At 28.2% G+C, this 20,555-nt stretch overlaps 2 protein-coding genes, 1 non-coding gene and 1 pseudogene across 5 annotated transcripts; 2 read left to right on the top strand and 2 right to left on the bottom strand.

The window, feature by feature from the left end:
• Positions 1-522: 522 nt before the first annotated feature.
• LOC137814132 (zinc finger CCCH domain-containing protein 36) lies at positions 523-3,719 on the bottom strand. 3 transcript variants are annotated; one of them, XM_068616705.2, is made up of 4 exons: positions 3,467-3,718; positions 3,262-3,363; positions 2,803-2,863; positions 523-1,424 (listed from the first exon to the last, which is right to left on the bottom strand). In XM_068616705.2, the coding sequence occupies exons 2-4, from the start codon at positions 3,332-3,334 to the stop codon at positions 671-673; spliced, it is 888 nt and encodes a 295-aa protein (XP_068472806.1). In that variant the 5' UTR covers positions 3,335-3,363; positions 3,467-3,718; the 3' UTR covers positions 523-670. The 3 variants fall into 3 exon arrangements, with proteins under 3 accessions (XP_068472806.1, XP_068472804.1, XP_090158982.1); XM_068616703.1 differs by having other exon boundaries at positions 3,262-3,719; XM_090302856.1 differs by lacking the exon at positions 2,803-2,863 and having other exon boundaries at positions 3,467-3,719.
• Positions 3,720-11,953: 8,234 nt separating this feature from the next.
• Positions 11,954-12,047, top strand: LOC137816779 (U6 spliceosomal RNA; annotated as a pseudogene).
• Positions 12,048-12,679: 632 nt separating this feature from the next.
• LOC137816764 (small nucleolar RNA U3) lies at positions 12,680-12,905 on the top strand. The gene has a single exon (XR_011081876.1). It is a non-coding gene; the product is annotated as a small nucleolar RNA U3 (small nucleolar RNA).
• A 787-nt stretch (positions 12,906-13,692) lies between these two features.
• LOC137816173 (non-structural maintenance of chromosomes element 4 homolog A) lies at positions 13,693-19,764 on the bottom strand. The gene is made up of 7 exons (XM_068619253.2): positions 19,383-19,764; positions 19,114-19,194; positions 15,711-15,966; positions 15,532-15,622; positions 14,979-15,195; positions 14,784-14,875; positions 13,693-13,886 (listed from the first exon to the last, which is right to left on the bottom strand). The coding sequence occupies exons 1-7, from the start codon at positions 19,549-19,551 to the stop codon at positions 13,830-13,832; spliced, it is 963 nt and encodes a 320-aa protein (XP_068475354.1). The 5' UTR covers positions 19,552-19,764; the 3' UTR covers positions 13,693-13,829.
• Between the last annotated feature and the right edge of the window lie 791 nt (positions 19,765-20,555).

The raw sequence follows: 20,555 nt of genomic DNA, 5'->3' as shown, positions 1-20,555 counted from the left end.
TCTAAGACTTTACGCATAGTTGATGAACTAGGATTCTTTTTCTTAAAGGTCTTTTAAAAAGTTATTCTATGGCTTTTTATGACTATTGTGATTTTTTTTCATCAGCAACTAGTGAGGAATAGCTTTATATGAATTTAGAACTTGATTACACGCAGAGAATGTGCTAATAACTTGCTACATCTGTTTCGCAATAATTATTGTTTAATCTATAAAATAAAATTATATTTTCATGCTTTCATTTTAACGTAATTTTACAAATATAATAAAACTAATTTTCACAGTTTAAAGAGATCGGGATACTAACTTTGTATTCATTTAAAAACTTACTATTTTTAGAAGAAAATAATATTATTATATATAATTAAATTAATAATTTCATTTACTTTATACTACACAAGTACCATCCCATCACACTACAATGCATGTATCAATCAATAGATAAAGAAAATTATTCTCCAACCCCAAAAATAGGACAAGAAAAGAACCATGCTTTCCAACTAAATGACCTAAAAAGAACACCACTTTCATGATATAAGAGAAGTTGCAATTGATAAAGAAAACAAGTTATATAGAAAGCAACTCAACAGCAAAACTAACATTCAGTACTGCTAAAGTAGCAATGCACAACAATAATAATAGCTCTGGCTAATGTACCGGACTAACACAAACTTCATACTGATTTACGCAATTCAGCAGCTCCATGAGCAAAGTGGCATCTCTCTCCAAATGTGCAAGATCCTTTGGAAAAATTCTCACACAGCTTCGTCTTAAAATTGCTTCCATGCTCTCGAATAGGTGCACCAGGAACCCCTTGGTTAGCTTTTGATGAGGCAGACATTTGCAGGGTCAGTAGCAAATCCTTCACCATATTACTAGCTTCCTTGATTTGCTCAAAATTTCCCTCTAGTTCAATGTTTCTAATATTAGGATCAGATTCATGCTCCCGGATGGAAAGTTTGGCTCCAGTTTGGCGGCATATCTGTTTTGAGTTCACACCACCCTTCCCAATGATTGCACCAGCCAGGGATGCTTCTACGCTGATCTTGGCAGTGGCATGGGAACCAAAACTTGTAGCAGGACCAGGAGAAGGCTCCATTCGACCAGCAAAACGACCTGATGCAGTGGGTCCCATGGCACGATGATCATCAAATGATGGAGCAATATGCTTGCCAAGTTCCCATTCACCATGGGCAAAATGGCATTTATCACCAAATTTGCAACCTTCAGCAGTATTAAATTTGTTGCATATGCGGGTCTTAACAGCAGATGGTGCGGACCCATTTGGAACAGGTGGCAGAGCTGCAACATTTCTTGGCGCTGGAGGTGCAGCAGGCGTTAAATTCATTATATGGGCAACAGCATTATAGCCACCAGGAACGTAATGCAGGAAGTGGCAGCCCTCGCCAAAAGGACAACCAGAAGTGCTGCAAGATAATACACAATCAAGTTACACCAAACTCATTTCCACTTCCTTAAGTATAAAATGTAACATGAAGAAACTACTGGCTTATTTAGCAAAAAGGGATAGCAAGGGAGTTTTAAAATAGGACAGGCATGCAAATTAGTCTATCAGAGTCGTCTACTATATTGTAATATATTCATACACCACTCATGCACACTGAAATGCTAAAAGATCACAGTTTCAGAACGGTTCCTCCAAATTGAACTACATGAAAAACTAAAGTATAAAACCAACTAATTGAAAAGGAAATAATACAGCAAGAGCACCGAGCCAAACAGGAGAAAGGCAAAGTCATACAGGCAGATCTCAAGCAAGGCCCACTCTTAGGACCAACCGGCTCACAGTAACAAGTATAGTAGACAGTCTATCAAGAATTAATGAGTATAGCTTCTAGTTTTACCCATCCCAAATAATAATTTCATATCATCTCCACTCAAACTGAAATATAATCACAGTAAAGAAGACTAGATCCTTCAATAGTGCATTATGAAAGACAAAAAGAAGAAATTGAACGTGGAGAAGAGACCTAGAAAGCCAACAAAGATCTAACAAAAAAGTACCCAATCACAAGAAACTGACATTTATTTTTGAATAATTCTAGAAAAGTTTCTCAAATGTATTTACATTGACAGCCACCAATAAAAATGAAAAATCAGACATCCGACTCCAAAATTGTACGAAAAGAGCAGGCAATCAAAGAACTCAAGCATAAATATAAATCCGCAAATGAATATATTTATTAAATTGCCAACTGGTAACCAAACGGCGTTGTCAATGGAAACCTAGTGGAATAGGGCGGAAGGCCAAAATTCTGCCATATAAATGTCATTGCAGCCTACAGCACTGTCATACCAATTGAAGTACAAAACCACCAAAATTTATTTGTAGTTTTGACAACATACCTGACCCAACCAACTGAAGTTCAATTCATATTAGTTTGTTAATAGCTTACCAAATGAAAGTGGGTTCAAAAGCAATAGAACCCATTAAAGACTGAAAAATTGATCTTAAACATAATTTCAAGGGAAACAAACTAATTAAGCTGAAAGGTAAACATTAAGAGGGAAATGATCAATTTATCGCCAAGAAAGTGATCTTGGAGCCAACTATATTCCATCCACTTGTTATCTTTTTCTACTCTGTTATTTCTGTTACAACTTGTTTAGAGAAAGAACAGTATGTACCTGTATAAAAGCTTTGAAAGCCCAGTTAATTTGCATAATTGCACAATTAAGTTTTAAAGCAACTAAACAATTAATTCTTAAAATAATTATAATAAAACACTATTAGGAATAGATAGGCAGTTCAAAAATATTTATTAGATAGGAATAGATTAGAACCTGAAAAACTTGGTACAAGGCTTCGATTTGCTTCCTACACCAGTTGATAAGGACTCCATTTCTGTTGCAAAACATTATTACTTATTCTCAGTTAATATTCCTTTGCTTATTAATCTAGTAAATTTTATTCCAAAGCTATTAGTATTAACCAACAACTTTAAAATGTAATTACTTTCGAGTGACAACATTTTAGAATTTTTTGTAGTTTCTGAGTTCATTAGACAGGGAAATCAGAGGTTAGGTTTTCCACTGCCCCAACTACTGAAAAACCGACCAATCTGAAACAATTCTACAACAGCGCAAGCTATGCTCATAAGCATGAGAGAGAAATTTCTCCCCTCAAAGGGCACCCCACAAAACACAAAGGAAGAAAGCAAAGGCAAACAACTTTTGAAGCATAATAAACCAAAGCGAATGAAAATACAAAGCCCAGGAAACCAAAAATGCTTAAAATCAAACCTTGCTTGGATTTCTTAAATCCACCATTGGAGTTGAAACCGAGTTCGAGTCTTCCCCTCTTGCGAGTATCCATCGATCGAGATCCGGAAGAAATGGCGAGTTCTAGGTATAGAAGATTGCAGAGAAAACCTAAGCTTACAATTGATGAGAGGAAATGAAAAGAAGAAGAAAAATTGATAGAAACTTAATGAGGAAAAACCCTAACCCTAGGAGTGGTGATCCTGAAAGAGGGGTTTTGCAACAAGGAGCGTGTAGAAAGGAAAGAGTTTGATGAGGCTATAAATGAATAAAATGATAAAGATTGAGAAAAAAGTTTTTTTTTATCTCTTGTAATTTATATAAATATATTAATTTGATGATGTTATAAATTAGGTTTAAAGGTGGGTTGGATTTGTTCTGTCATCTTACAGCTGCTCTCGATTTCCCTCACATGCTTCCTTCCCTGCTCACATGACATTATTCATTATTGATGTTGTCACTTTATATATGAAAATTATATTTTATTTTTTTATTTAATTTTATATTATATTTATATACATTTTTTTTATTAAAAACTTCCTTAAACCAATGGAAAGTTCCTAAATAAAAAAAAAAAATACAACTGAAAGTTCCAAGACAAAATTATACAATCACAATTTGCTGATAAAGCATTACAAATAAAACTAGCACCTTGCTGTTTCCTTAAATTCATGAATTATTTGACCACTTGAAAAAACAAGACACGTTTTGTAAAATTTTAGAATGTTATTGCATGTGTATAAAATTTGTAGATTTTTTTAAGAAATTCTTCACTAACAAAATATTATAGTAGAATATAAGAATAGAATGACTACATTAATTGGATGATCTTTAATGTCAGAGTCTTTGTTTTAAATTTTAATTAATTTATTTTAGATCTTACTATGTTAGATATTTTTACAATCTGTATTTAATTTTTTAAAAATTTATAACAAAAAATTTAGTATTTTTTTATTTATTGATGGAAAAATATTTTAAAAAAATTAAACATAATTTTTAATTCTTACAGTTTATAATTTTATTTAATACTTCAAGTTTTAAATTTTATTTTAGCATGTTTTAATAAGAAAATCTTATTAGATCAAGCACAATACTAACGCAAATAATCCATCTCGTATAATGTGAACTAAGTGATTTAAAGAATTTTTTTCCAAAATAGTAAAGTTTGATATCTTTTTACTCAAATAGCATACTGAGTCTAATAATTATCTAAATAACATCATTTATAATTATCTAAATAACATTATTTACTATTGTTCATAATTCGATTCCTGGATAACGAAACATGATTTGATGTACTTTAAAAATACCAGTTTGGAATTTAGTTTTCACGAAACTGTTTTTTTTTTCTTTTTTATTTAAAAATGAATGATAGAATTTATAATTTTATATTTTTAAAATTTAATTATTTAAAAATTGATTTGAAAAATATTTTTTTTAAATATTTATTTATAAAAATAATTATAGAATATAATAACTTAGAAAATAATTATTTTGAGAAAATAATTCTTTAAAAAGACATGTAGTTAAAAAAAAATATGTAAATAAGAAAAAAATGTTAATAAAAATTAACATTAATAAATTTTGAAATAATTTATTCTTTTAATTTTGATTTAGAAAATTTCATGGAAAAAAGAAAGAAATTTTTAAAAAATAGTGATTTTTTTACATAATTTAGATTATTGTTTTTTAAATAATAAATATGAGAATTAAAATATTTAAAAATGTAATAATTATTTTTGTAAATAATTATTCAAATAAAAGCATTAATTTATAAAAATATTTTTTATAAACAACAGTATTCCCTATTTGTTTATCCTTATTGTTACTACCATAATTATTTTAATAATTATGTCTAGGATTAAAAATAATTTTTAAAATATTATAAATAAAAAAATTTAAAATGGACTCAAAATATATTTAAATATATAATTTATTTTTACATGTTTATATTTACATTTTATTTATAAATAAATAACTATTAATATTACATTTTTTTTATTTAATACAAAATTAAATAATCACTTCTCCAAATATTTATTTTTCTAACAAATTAAATTTTCATATTTTTAATTTTATAATTAATTAGTCCTTAAAGTAATTACTTTTCTAAATAATTATGTTTTAAATTATAATATTTTTTTAATAATAATTTTTTAATATAATTAATTTTTTAAATTATTAATTTTCAATATATTTATGTTTCTAAAATATTATCCCTCAACATAATTACCTTTCTAAAATTTTATTTTTTAAATATGTTTTTTTCTACAATTTTATTCATAATAATTATTTTTAAGATTATTTTTTTATTTTAAAATTCATTTCCTTTTATTTTTAGATAAAAAAAGAAATTAAAACCCAAATAAAATTTTGATTATTTACAAAAGTGCATCAAATTGTAAAGATCTAGAAAGTATAAAGTAGTAGTGATATATTTTAAATGACACCTGGATATTTTATTATTAAAATAAAAATAGTATATAAATAGAAATTTCAGTTATTTAGGTTTCATTTTAAAAGAAATATCATCTCTTTAAAAGTTTTTTTTCCTTTCTCTACCTTTTCTCTAAAATTTCAACCTCCTCACTCATTAGATCAATGATCGAAGTCCGCTATTGGACTTCTAGCTGCAAAGACTACAAGGCTGCCTGATTAGAATATCAGATATAATAAGTTCATTTTTGCTCTTTTTCTGAGTCAATTTTTGAACTTGTTAAGTTTGTCTCAGTTCGGTTTTGCATGTGACGTTTTTTACTTCAAAATTTGTCTCTACTCACAGTCCTAATGATATAGTTAGAATTTTTATCAAGACTTTGTGGTGCACGTTAAATTGTCCTTGAGCCCCGTAGATTTGGTGTTCTTTGTGAGCACAACTCAAACTCAAGTAAGGAAAACTAATTTAAATTTTCAATAGAACTTTAGGTTAGAAAATCTAGATATGGGGGTCACATGGTCATTAGTTTCAAAATTTGTTTGCAGGATTGATTGTTTCAGAGTAAAAAATGTATTTTGAAATTAAATGTTGGAATGATTGAATGAGTAATTGAATGTGTTTTATTTGAGATTGTAAAATTTTAGATTTTATGTTCATTGTGATGTGAATATAGTTATCGAATGTGTTTTGATTGATATTGGAAGTGTTTAAATTACAGTATAAATGAGTTGGATTGTTGTATGATATAATTGAAGTTAAAAATTTGTGAGTATTGATTATTGATTATGAATTAGAGATGTTGAATATATAGATGGTATTATAGATTGAAAAATTAACTTTATTTGAATTACTATCAAACTTTTAAGCGGAGAATTGTTATTGTTTTTGGTCTAATATGTTCGAGTATGAAAAATTTGTTGAAAAACTTGAATTTTAATGGTTTTATGCAGTTTTAATCTGCATATTTCACTCAGCAAGGTATTTTCGCTTAAGCGAATTATTCTCGCTCAAACTAACCCAAGATAGTGAGTTCTTAAATCATTTTCGCTCAAGCGAAAATATGGTGAAAAATGGAGTGCTCTCGGGTTCATTTTTGCTCAAGCGAGAAGGAATCTCCATTTTTGCCCAAGTGAGAGGGAATCTCACTCAAGAAAAAATGGGATGCTCTCAAGTTGATTTCCACTCAAGCTAAAAAAAATAAAAAAACTAAAATTTTAAAATTTGCTTTTGTGTTTCTATTTTATTATTGTTTATTGTTTTTAATTAATTCTTATGAAAATTTTAATATTATATTTTTGAAAATCCTTTAGTTTTTATGTGTTTATTTAATTTTTTTGTTTTGTTTGCTTTCTATGTTTTGGTAAGATTAAATAGTGTGACTTTGTATAATGGGAGATGTAAATTATGAAGTTCAAATCGAGACAATATTATTTTCAGGAAAGAAAATATTGTGTTGAGATTGTTAGGATGTGTATTGACTAGTGATGCACCTAGAAGGAGGTATTCCAACTCTACTAATATAATGAAATCGTATATATGAAGTTATTCAGGTAGAGTCAAGTATTTGAGTATGTGGGCCAGTAGAAGTCTGACATGAAAAATGTTAATGATGAATTATGGGAGACACTTGATGATTTTTGTGAAAATGTATGAGAATTTATGACTTTATGTTTGTTAATTGAATTTGAAATTATATAGAATTTTTTTATAGCTTACCCTATTGTTTGTTGTGTTTTGTTTTCTTTATTTGTGATGATCGTGTATTTACACGGGAGCAGACATGGTTACAAGTGATAAAGTTCCTCAATGAGCAACTAGAGGATGTGATGTTTTTAAACTTATATGTATATATTAAAATCCCTATAAAGAGAAATATATTTTGAGATACACTGTGAAATATTTGATATATATTTGTATATGTAATAGTTTGATCATTTATACATATATTAATTTTTTTAGATGTGAGAATTTAGAGACATTACATAAATCATGCTAAAAATTTGGTTATTTGAAAATTGAATTATGTTAAAAGTGTGTTACTTGGATAATTAATTGACAAACTACTCTACTAGGTAAAACAAAAATTAAAATATGTTATTTTTGAAAATATTTTTGCCTTAATAATTACAGATGTAACTAAGTATATATATAAATACATTTTTATGCAAACACATTACTAAAAAAATACATATTTCCAACTAGATTGTTACCAATTTCTTTTCAATAAATATTTTCCACAAAATTTTTATCATTTTTTTCAAGTGAGAGGGAATTTCGCTTATGCGAAATGGGGTGAATTTTGGAGTGTTATTGGGTCTGTTTTAGGTCAAATGAAAGAATTTTCACTTGGGCGAGACCCATCCTCGATCAAGCAAGATAATTTTTTTTGCTTTTGAGAACCTAGTTTATTATTTTTAAGTGAAAATTTTAAATTTTATTTCACTACAAGAAAAACGTGAATTATATATGGATTATATCCGTATGTAAATTTGGCACCATGAAGCGGAAAGTAAAATAAAATCTGCAGTGGATGGGATTCAAAACCAAGTTCCTTCAGTGACCAAAAAAACTTTAACCACTACACCAGACAAATTCTTTAATATTATTATGATTTTTATTGTACTTATTATTAATTTGTGAGTGTATTGATTTGTGAGTGTCCTTTGAATGAGACGATCCTAATGAAATCACAAAGATAGAGTTATTTAATTGGTGAGACTCGAAGGAGGTTCATATGATTGAGTATAAGACTCAAAACAGATCATATGGATTTATCATGTCATATGAGATGAAGAGATGATGAGATATTGACATGATTGTGCACATAATTGTGTGGATTCATAGTGAGTAGTATGACATATGAAAGTCTCTAATGACTTGTTTGTTTCCGGGTATCATAAGGGAGGATGGAAGGGCGGGCAGATGGAGTGTGTGTTTGGTTCAATGTGTTTGAGGGTGTTGGAGCAGATGGGAGAGCGATGTGGACCATTTTTTTACTCTTCACAAAAGTGAGAAGATTTGCGCTGATTACACGTTGGCAGAACAGGCACAATGCAATTTTACTTTCATATCCTTCCATCCATTTTTAATATATTAAACACAGTGTGGGCAGTTGTGCATGCATTTTTGAATGAGGTTTCTTTCTTGCTTAATGTGGTCAAAGTGCTAGCAGTGATGTAGAAGAGAATCTTGACCATTTTTTTAAAAAAAGTTATAGCCCCATGAACTTTGTAAATGCATAAATAAAATTAGGTTTTATGAGAGTTTTGCTTGTTGTGAAGTTTGTATTGTGAGAGCTCCTATGCCTAGAACGAGTGAAAGTGAGAACTGGTTTTGTCATTGTAGTTTTTTTATTTTTTAAGTGCTTGAGGAAGAGCAATAAAAGAAGGTAAAATCCCTGATGCAATGAGTCTGTCTTGATTTTTGTTAATAGAATCAACTTTCCTGTACGTTGAGAATGATTTAAAATTTTGATGTAAACAACAAAATCGATTTTGATGCTTGTTTCAAACAAGTAAAATCAATTTTCGAATTTTCCAAAATTGTGCATAACTGATTTTCATATTTTATGAAATGGTGCATAATTGTCTTGATTTGAGAGAATTTATTTTATAGCTTTTAAAAATAGAATGAGAATCGATTCTCGTTGTGTGATAAAAGTGTTGGAATTGATTTTCGTTTTCTATAACTAGATACAAAATCAATTTTATTAACTAATTTATAATATTTTCTTTTATGTTTTTTTCTTCACATTGGATCTTGGGTGCTCTGGGTGATTTTGCTTGCGTTGACCATACATTTTATTTTTATAAATGTATTTAGAGTTTTTTTTTATTAGGTGTGTTTACTGTTTTTAATTTTTAAAAATATATTTACAATTTTTTCCTATATGTATACTGTTTTTATTTTTAATAAATATATTTATATTCTTCTATATGTATTTACTGTTTAGTTTATTTTGTATGTGTTTACCATTTTTATTTTTTATAAATGTATTTACTTTTTATTATTATGTGTTTACTATTTTTATATTTTTTATTATTATATTTTACTGTGTAATTTTCTATTTTATGACTTTATTGTTTTTATATAACGTTCTTACATTTTTTATTATTATGTGTTTTTTTATGTGTTTATTGTTTTTAATTTTAATAATTGTATTTATATTTTTTTTTGTGTTTACTGTTTTTGTGTTATTTATTTTATGTGTTTACTATTTTTAATTGTTATAAATGTATTTAATTTTTTTATAGAAGGTTAGTATTTTTAGGGTTTAGGGTTTTAAATTTTTGAATTAATTTTATAATAAATATTAATATTTGCATGTATGTGTTGATTAGTTAATAGTTTAGGGTGTGAGAAAACTTGATTTAGTGGATATTTGATGGAAGAGTTATGACATTGAAGAGAAAAGTGATAGATTTAGAGTTGACAAAAATTAGCGTGAAAAAATTTCAAACGATCATAACTTTTGATAGAGAATTCGGATGAAGACGCATAAAAAATGAAAGTTGCTCGAAACGACGTAATGAAGGCGGTGGCCAATATCCGAAGGGGATTGTGGTGAACCAAACTTCCAAAAATATAATGTTTATACTATTATTTTTTTATTTTTAAGTATTATTTAGGTATTTTTCAAGTATTTTAAGCTTTTAGTTCCCATACTTTCATTTGTCAGAAATTTTGTATGATGTTTCCTATTATAACTCAAAGATTTATCAAACCATTATTATTATATTACATTCACAAATTTATTACTCATACATTACACGATGTTATGTGTTCTAATATGAAATCTTATTATTTCAATACTTATTCTGGATATATCATGTTAAGTGAGAGGATAAGTGCAAATAAAAAAAAAAAACTCATTTACATAAAATTTTGCATGATAATTAATATACATGTTTACTAGACAAAAACACTCTTCTTGTTGTGAGAGATTAAAAATTTGTTTGCAAAAAGATCACTCCATTCTTCTTATTAAAAAAACAACCAAATTTCACTTCAAGCAGAAATAATGTTAAAATAGGATATATAAATAAAGATAGTCTTTATTTACAACCAGAGGATTGTTATATTGAATTAAGACTTAAATCTACTTTACATGATAATATGATAGTCTATTAAAAAATTATTAAAAATGATGATAGTCTATTATTAATTTATTAAATTCATCTACCATGATGTACCAAGTTTAATAATATACTTGATATAAAGAAGTTAAGGGAAAATTAAAGTCTCACATATAAACTAAAAATAATATAAAAATAAAGTATATAAATATAGGGCCATTGTTATTTTAGAAACTGATTTTACAGAATTAAATTAGATTTAAATCTAATTATAAAATACATTATAACGTATATTACTATATGACTTCTACTAAAAAATATTTCTCATGAATAAAATCCAACATTAATTTCTTAAAAAAAAAAACATTTTCACTTTGAATACTTGGCTCTGTAACCTTTTCTTTCTTACTTCACAGTTCTATCTTTTAACTTTGTTCACTATGCAATGCTGTAATCATCTTCTAATAACACTGAATGCACGCAAATATTCAATAGATTTTATATGTGAAAATTTATTTATAATTAATTTACATATTTTTGTTTGAACATATAATGAGAGATTACAATTATTTGAAAAAAAAAATTGTTTACACCTTAATGGACATGTTAAATCTATCTGTACTTAGTGAAAAAAAGATAGGAAAAACAAATGATTTTATTATGTATTATACTAAGAAAGAAAAAAAAGCACTAAACGTAATAGTCAAAACAATTTGTTAAGAGATATAACAATATATTTTTACAATAACTTTCAGTCCTTGTAATATTGGTCAGTAATATAACTGATATAGTATAATAAAAAATAAAGATGATAAATATTGATAAAGTACATAAAATCACAGTAAAAAAATCAGAGAGATACAGAGAGAAAAAATAGAAAAATGTCAAATCAGAAAAAGTGAATAGAAGAGTAATGATAAGGGTAGGGGCAGCTAAGTTAGCAGTGTTTACAGTGCAATCCCCTTATTGTTGTGTTTCAAAAATACATAAAAATATATGTTCCTCTTCTCAGTTTAGGAAACAACTATACCCTTTACACCTTCTTCTGTATTTCTAGTCTATGATGTTGCTCTGCATGAAGTTTATTTTCCGTTGAAGTCCCACACCGAATAATGTCATCAAAACATTAATGTTTATAAACATGCCAAATACAACTATGTTTGTCCCTTCGGGGACATTTGATAAAATTGGAACAATACAGAGAAGATTAGCATGGCCCTTGCACACGCACAAATCGAGAAATGGTCCAAATGTTTTTTTCTCGCTTATGGAGTTCGTTTTATGGAGGTTCAGGTCACTTTCTTCCCTGTGTGTAATTTTTGAATCTTTTATTATTTCTGTAACGCATAATAATCAGAAGTTCTATCACAATCTAGCTTTGAAGTTTGTTTGATGGGCAAATAGTCAAATCGTCCATGATGTGTTCTTCGTAAACTGATAATTTGAATGGTGTTACAGGGAATCCATGATTATTCTAGTATTCAGAGATAGTGTTCCACACATGGGCGCAACCAATTGGATTCTTAAACCTTCAGTGAACATATTAGTGAGGTATGTTTGAAGAAATAAATATGCAGGAAGGGGTGAGGGTAGTGCATGTATGTAGTTACAACAGCATATTTGTGGGTGGATGGATCATGAAGAAGCTAGGAGGAAGAATGTTGGTGGGAAAGTGCTGGGTTTCTTTTACTAGTCTAGTTTACTTTGAAAGCTTTTGTGTTTCACCGCTCGTAATGATCAATGTTAGACCCCTGAGTATAGCATAGCAGGAGATGTTTTTCTGAAAAGAAAAAAAAGTGTTCACCATGGCAACAGCTAACATAGTCCCACATTGAAAAATTTATAAAAACAGAACAGATTTATAAAGGAACACATAATGTACTTGGTCACGACCTTACTTGAACAGGATCTGTTCTATAGGCTCGTACCTCTGTATCCTTGAGTTCTAAGGAGACAGGAACTAAAGTCTGGTGGATGAATTATGGCCCTGTGATCAGAGCGTGATTGATGGTTAGGTGTGTTTCATCTCTGGATCAAGCATGCCTTTAGCTGTAGAGGATCGTTCCCCAGTCATCATAATAACTAGGGATGGTCACAGGGTTGTCTGACAGACTATCCCCCTTTTTATTTTGTCTATCCAAACTTCCCTCATATTATAATGTTAATTTGTTTACTCCACCTTTTTACCATTTTTTTATTTTCTTCAATTAATATTATATGAAGGGCAAAATGTTTATGCCTACTTCATATAATTAATTCGATACGTTATGAATTAATTTGAACAAAAATTCTAGAATTAATACAAATCACATAGATGCATAAAAGAATAGTTGTGGGATAAATAATAAAACTAATTAAAGAATTAAGTAATAAATGGTATAGAAAAATAATTGTACTTAATTATTTGTAGAAGAAATAATAAAGCTAATTAAAGAAAATAAGAAATATTCTAGAAAACATAAAGCTTATGCAAAATAAATGGTTGATTGCCAAAAGTAACAAAGAAATTATTAAGTAAATGATTCACTGAAAAAGAAAATAATAAAAAGTATTAAGAATCATTCCAAAGATCACATGCAAAAATATTAGTAGAAAAAACATTCTGTAATTTAAATATATGAAGTAATGTAAATTTCGACTTTGAAAAGGTAAAATATTAATTTTAATCCTTAAAATAACTTAATTTGTTTGATACAAGCCTTCTGTAACTCATTTTACTAATTTTATATTAAATAATTTAATTTATATTTTAATATTAAAAGATAGTTTTCATTTAGTTGTTTTAAAAAAATTGATTGTTAAAGAATTTTTTCCCTTACAGTTAATACAATGCGGCAGCGCCACCATCAATTCTCAAAGACACTTGCTTCAGAAAAATATACATAAATTGACAGTTTTCAAAAGATTAGTGAGCATCCATATAAAAACTTCATCTGAAACTAAACTACTGAGCATGTATACTCACTACCACGCATAGAACAACAAAAATGCATCACTTTTGGTTGCAGACATTAATTATTGTTTCATGAGATTCTGCATCATCTATTCCTGTCAGGCATCAGCTCCTCTCCAACCCCAACAGTGCGAACCATCAACTGAGAATTCAATGCAAGAACACATATACAGAAAAAAAAAGGAAATTAAATCACTGAAAAAATAGCTTGCAGTTTCACTCACTCCAGATCTTTTAGCAAAAACTTCCAGACTAAATTAACATGACAAAGAATAAAAGTGCTACCATAATCTGAATGACCGTTAAAATCAGAGTGATAATGCGAATGTCTTAATATTTAAAGCATACGGCAGCTTCAAAATTGAGTGTTTGGAGCACTTATGTGACTGTTATGGGGATTCTTTTTATTAAAGTGAGCCAAATTTTTAAAAAACTGAGATTATTTTTAAAAAAATTATACTTATGAGAAAGTCGTGATAGGTGACATTATTTTATTATAAATAAATCATACTATATTAACACAACTTCACTTTTAACATATCAGAAAAAATGTTACATTGACATGACTTTTCCTTATTTGTTGTAATATTTTCAAAAACAAAAAACATTTTAATAAAAAAAGGAAAAATTACCCCCACTTTCTTAAGAAAACCGCTGTTATGGCACTTTATTTCTTCTCTAAAAACGGGTACATTCCATAACCATTTGACTGCAGAGGTTCATTACAATAGTCCAACTATTAATATTCAAAATAAAGAAAACGGAAGAAAAAGCTACTCCATACATTCCAGAAATCAATAAATATTCAATTAATAACAAATTTAGATAAAAATATCTCTTTTCAATATAAATCATACATATTGATTATTCTTAATTATATATAAGGATATTGTTAAAAGAATAGCTTAAAAAACACTTTATAATAAAATAAAATAAAAAACTATAAACTATTAAATAATAATCATAACTGTAACGTAGACAAAAGAAAAATGATACACTAAATTTAATTTAATACAAGAAACAATTACAAGTAAAATACCTTCCAATCATTGAAGTCAAATCGGAATACAAAGTGGCTGAAAGCAACATCCCCAGAAACAACTGAATTTGCAGCAGGAGCATTCCTTGGTGCTGACATTGAGCAAGTGGATGAAAAAAAAACATGAGGGTGAAATGTAGGCTAACTGTGTAATATGAGTTCAGAGTTAGTATAAGCATTTTCAAAATAACTCACAAACTAGTTGCCATCCAGCCTCATTAACTTTTATCTCAGCACGACCATCTCGGACTAAAAAGGATAAAGCAAATAAATTCTCCACGGTTTGTCCAAACGAGTTCCGATTCAAAACCAAATTTTCAAGCTTCACAACTTTATTCATCCTTAAGATGTTAAACATAGTTAACATATGCTTATCAGTCTCAGTTATCTCTTCCCCTGAACCTCCACATAGCTGCAAAAATATACAGTGATATAATAAAACAGAAAAGATTAGTATGTCATATTACATAAAAATCACTGAATTTATAATTTTGAACAACAGAAAAAATCGTAGCTTCAATATAATTCCATATTGTTGACTACGGCTCAAAGATTGCATCTTCATAATTATCTCACCACAATTAAATGCGAGGTAAACCGTAAGAAACTTCAAATCATGAAAATTACAAATGGAAGACTTGAGCAGCATTTAAAGGTCTATCAAAATGAAAACCACTTGTGAACTCGATCTTATTTTCTCTCCTGTTTTATTTCTAGCAAAACTGTAGACTCAAATAATAAGTTTTACCTCTTCAGGCCGCGCAAATTCAGTGGATGTCATACGCTTTCGACGTTTAATGACCGTCTTCTGCTCTATTTTAGCATCCATTGGGCCCATCCTGAAGAAGCAAATTCGAAATGAACATCCAAAGAAATACTACAGTTGGATAAGAAAGAATTCCCTCCTATATACGGAACGGACACTACATTGTACAACACCCATAACCCGGTCTAAAAACATCTGACACTGCAACTCCAATATCATTCCAAGCTACTGAGTTTCTCCTGCAATCTTGTGTGCTATTATTTCGTCCAAATTCTCCTCCGAACTTTCTAAGAATGTGTGTAACAAAGTCTGAAGGAGTTATTCCACCATTGGCAGTAGTTCTCACAGACATTACCAAGGATTGGGCGATTTCCAAAAGAGCTTTTGCGTCAGCTACTTGTTCTCTTGGTTTTGTAACTGAAATTAGACAAAACATTAGAAAAATTAAAAGCAAAATTTAAATATGAGAAACAAAGTAAGTCGTGGGAACTACACTGGAAAAACTTGGTGTATTATATTTGTTACTATGGGGCACAACTAAACGAAACAAGATTAAAAAGTTCTATTTTAATTTACCAGAAAATTGTAGAACAGAGTCAATTAACAAAAGGGATAGTTTTGGATGGTGTTGTGAGTTTAGACGTATCTAAAGAAATGATATTTTAACAATCATAAAGTTATATATAATTCTTAATGTGATTAATTTAAATATAAATATATATAATAAAAAATAAATTTATAAAAATAATATAAAAAATATTAAAATAATAATATTAAGGGATATAATGTGATTGAATAAAAAAATAAAATTGTTAATACATCATTGCCCACGAGCAAACATATTGGGGTGTGGATTTAGGCGTATCCAAACGAGCAAATGTGCATAACGTGCATATGGGAGCGTATGTGGAAGTCGTCATATATGTTGACTTATCATTCTTGTTCTTACAAGTTGCACCTACTTATATTATAATTTCGCCATATATTCAATGAGACCTATTTCCAACAGACATTTTATATAAAGAATTATATATATATATATATATATATATATATATATAAAAGTAATTTACCAAGAGTAGTAATCAATATGGTAAACTTAACAAATTTTGTTAAAATAAATTATAATAATATTTTATGAAATAGATTTACATCTAACAAAATTTATAAAACTAGCTTATAAATAATAATGTTTAATATAATCAATATGAATCTTCAAAAGATATTGGCAAATAATATATCTTTTCGACTAACATAACAATCATGTTGCATGTGTATTTTCAATACTCTAGCTCATATGGAGACATACCTTACATCCTATCATAACACCAAAGATGCCTTGATATTTACGTTTCCATACAAATCAATCAATAAATTATTTCTTATACACTTTGTTTAAATAAGAGGAAATAGATGCATGGAGAAAATGTGGGAGTCCAAGAAGAGCTATTTCCGCACTCAATTTATGAGCTCTTTTGTCACTGAATTAATATGATTTGTTTAGAAAGTTAGCAATGAGTTTGAACTTTTCTTGTCTTAATTAACGTGGCATTATTCCTCTTATCTGCCAACCAACATTTCTGTATCATCAACCAAACTTTTATGTGTCACCCGTGATGAATACATTAGGCTAATTCATATGAATTAATTGGTACATATTTGAATATATATACCATTAACATGTTTTTTTATCGGCACAATTAACACGTATATATTATAGGTAGTGTTCCCAACATAATTGATTACTCCCATGCCGTAACCGTGTGTTCTTTTGTTAGAAAATCTCCATATTTTAATGACACATAAACGATTAAATATGTGGCATAATCAGTTAAGTACACACTACTGAATGTAAATCCAACAAAATGGAAATCCAATTTTGTCAATATCAGTTGCTTCTTTTCCTACCATGTATAATTTAACATAATAGGAGCAAGTGACACAATGATCATTGTCTAAATAAACAAACTACTTTTTATTTTACAATAAAAGATATGCACTTTCAAAATTTCTAATAAAATTTTATCTCTTTCTACTATCTTTTTTTTAATTCATATGACCTAAATTTCTATTTTAATTATTTTTCGTTCATTATTTTTTTCATTTTCTCACTTTGTATCATTCCATTCCTACAAATGCTTACTACAGACATTTTGATAAATAGAATTTTTCATCTACTTCCATACTTGGTAAAAAATGTCTCTTGGTTAGAAGAATTTAGAAGCACGTTTTAATTTTGAATGATGATAATTAATCTTTAATAATTTTTTTAGTCCTCTAATCCTTAATACAAAGTAATTTTAAAACAATTTACACATAAATTAAAGTAAATTAATTTGATTGGTCTGCTTGAAATTTTAAATAGCTGATGTATTAACTTTATCTTTATTATTAACATTTTTTAAAAATTTGTTCATTATTTATTAATAAAAACACACATGTTTTGATGATCATAATATTTGATAGAGACAAATAAAAAAATGTTTCATACAAACTATAAAATGCCTTATAAAAACCATCAATTTCTTCTAAATAATATCTTTTATTAAGGACCAAATTAAGAGAGCATTTATTTATATGAAAACTACGGTATTTTAAACTTGGTCCTTTTCTTTGTTCACTTCAATTGATAACTCTTATTAATAATACGATTCAACTAATGTGAAAAAAACTTGTTGAATAAGTCACATCATTTGAACAACTCATAAAAAAAGAAAAAGAAGTTTTAATAGTAAGAAGAAATCAAGTACTTAATACTTAATTTCTTAAAATGATTAAATAGATTTGATTGTATATAAATTAGTTGATATTCACCATTTAACTACATGGGGACACAAATTTCTTTTTAATAACTTATAACCTTTAAAGATATATGAATTAAAAAGAATATATTAATAAGTAAAGATCTCAGATTACAAACCATAGGATGTAGTAAACCCACATTTCATTAGATGATAACAAACCCTCCCATGGTGGATCTTTCATGCCACTGATATTAAAAATTCTTAATTATATATGCCGTCATATTCATTATATATTTCAAATATAGTCAAACTCATTGTCTTTTATCCATCAAAAATATATATTTAAAATATAGTCAAATACATGCATTGTTTTTTTATCCAGAAAAAATATAGAATGAGTTTGAAGCAAGAGATTGTATGTTCTATGTGAATAATCCAATTTGACATGATTCTCTCGTGAAGAAATGATATTTTGAGTTCTATACAGTGTTGTGATTGATTTATATATAAATATATATAATAAAAAATAAATTTGTAATTAAATGATATATAAAAATATTAAAATAATAATATTGAGATTGTAATATATTTATATAAAAAAAAAGTAGGTTGTTAATATATCAATAACTGTCTGTGCTTATTGGATGAAATATATACATGTTTGAGTGTAAATAACAAGTTCGGCAATATGCTTAAAGTTAATTTGGCAGTGTTTGGAATTATTAATTTAATTTCCACAAATAGCTATAGTTCATCACAAAATCCCCAAAACTAATCAGAACCACCCACGCATTACCATACAAAAATAATTAATAAATACCTTGTTGATGCAAGCTCTCCAATTCACTAAAGATGGAATCGAACTTGTCAGAGTCAGGCCTAGCAATTTCTTCCCTTTCATCTGAAAAACCAAGAGGTACACATGCAATCAAAATTCAAAACGCTACTATTCCATTCCTCACAGAAAATCGAAAACGACACAGGATTGTCGGTCATTTTGTACATTGAGTGCTAGCTAGTAAGGACTATTCGAAGTGATAGAGGGAAACTAAGAGTACGAATTAAGCAAAGCGAGTCAAACGAAATTACCATGAATCATGTTTTTGAAGGCCAGGTACCGAGAACGAATACCTCGACGGCATTTCGGAGTTTGGTAATCACCGTCGTCGGTAACGGCGTGGAGTTCGGAGTCACGTTTAAATTTGTCGATGCTGCTGCAATCACCATCACCGTCCAATTCGCATTTCACGTTGATCATGATGTTGTTGTTAAAGCGAACAGTGGAAGGATTTCGAGAGCGTAATGTAGAATGAGAAAGGAAGGGAGTGTAAAAGTAACAGAAAGAAAAGGGAGGAGAAGCCGAAGAGGCTCTCTGCTCCTTTTATATAGTCCTTGAAAGACAGTGTTTGGTTTGTTAGAGAGGGTGATGAGGTAAGGGGATTGGTTAACCGTATTGGCTTCCACCGGAAGATTTAGAAGAGTGTGAAACTTTTACATTAATTATAAAAATAAAAAAAATGTTTATTTCTCTTTTCTTTTACTCATTTTTATTAATAAGGTGACTTATTCGTTAAAATTTATCTTTTATATACTTTTCTTTCCTTCTTTGTAACCACCGTATCCTCGCATCACTCTTCTAGTCTGCCCAATCCTCTTCTCCAATCATCTCCCTCCCCCAACATTTCTCCCTCCTTTGCTAAGATTGCATTCCAGGTTAGTTTTAATTATATATATATATATTAATTATTTACTTGTTAGATATTAACTATAGTGTTAAGATTTAGGTAATTATTAGTACAGTTAATTTTGGTTTTTAATAATATGTCATGTGTTACTTTTATTTATTTATTTGAAGTTTATGTTATTTTGGTTTGTTAGTTTGAGGGAATTGTATTCATTTTATTATAAATTAGTTGAAACCATGTGTGATAAAGTTTTTGTATCTGCTTTTTTAATTTGGATGAGTTGAAGTTGAAAAAAAAAATTATATTGTTAAGAAAAATGATAAATATTGATTAATTAATATTTTTTTTTTTAGTTTGAGTTTTTCTTTCTTTTCAGATTTTTTGTCTTCTTCTTTGTTTGGTGGTTTTGGGATCAAAAATTATAAAAGGGTTCAGACTTTCACTTGATGGTAAATGTAAACAAAAAATGATGATTTCATTCAAGAATGAGTTTTTTTAAGTGATTGATATGAATTACTGAAATACTCCTTCTCAGGATTTTAAAATTTAAAATTTTAAAGATAAAATAATAAAATAT

This window comes from Phaseolus vulgaris, chromosome 1 (genome assembly GCF_051622355.1).
Source record: "Phaseolus vulgaris cultivar YP4 chromosome 1, ASM5162235v1, whole genome shotgun sequence".
In the NCBI taxonomy this organism is placed as follows: domain Eukaryota; kingdom Viridiplantae; phylum Streptophyta; class Magnoliopsida; order Fabales; family Fabaceae; genus Phaseolus; species Phaseolus vulgaris.
The sequence above is the reverse complement of the archived record's forward strand: the minus strand, read 5'-3'. Positions and strand labels throughout refer to the sequence as shown.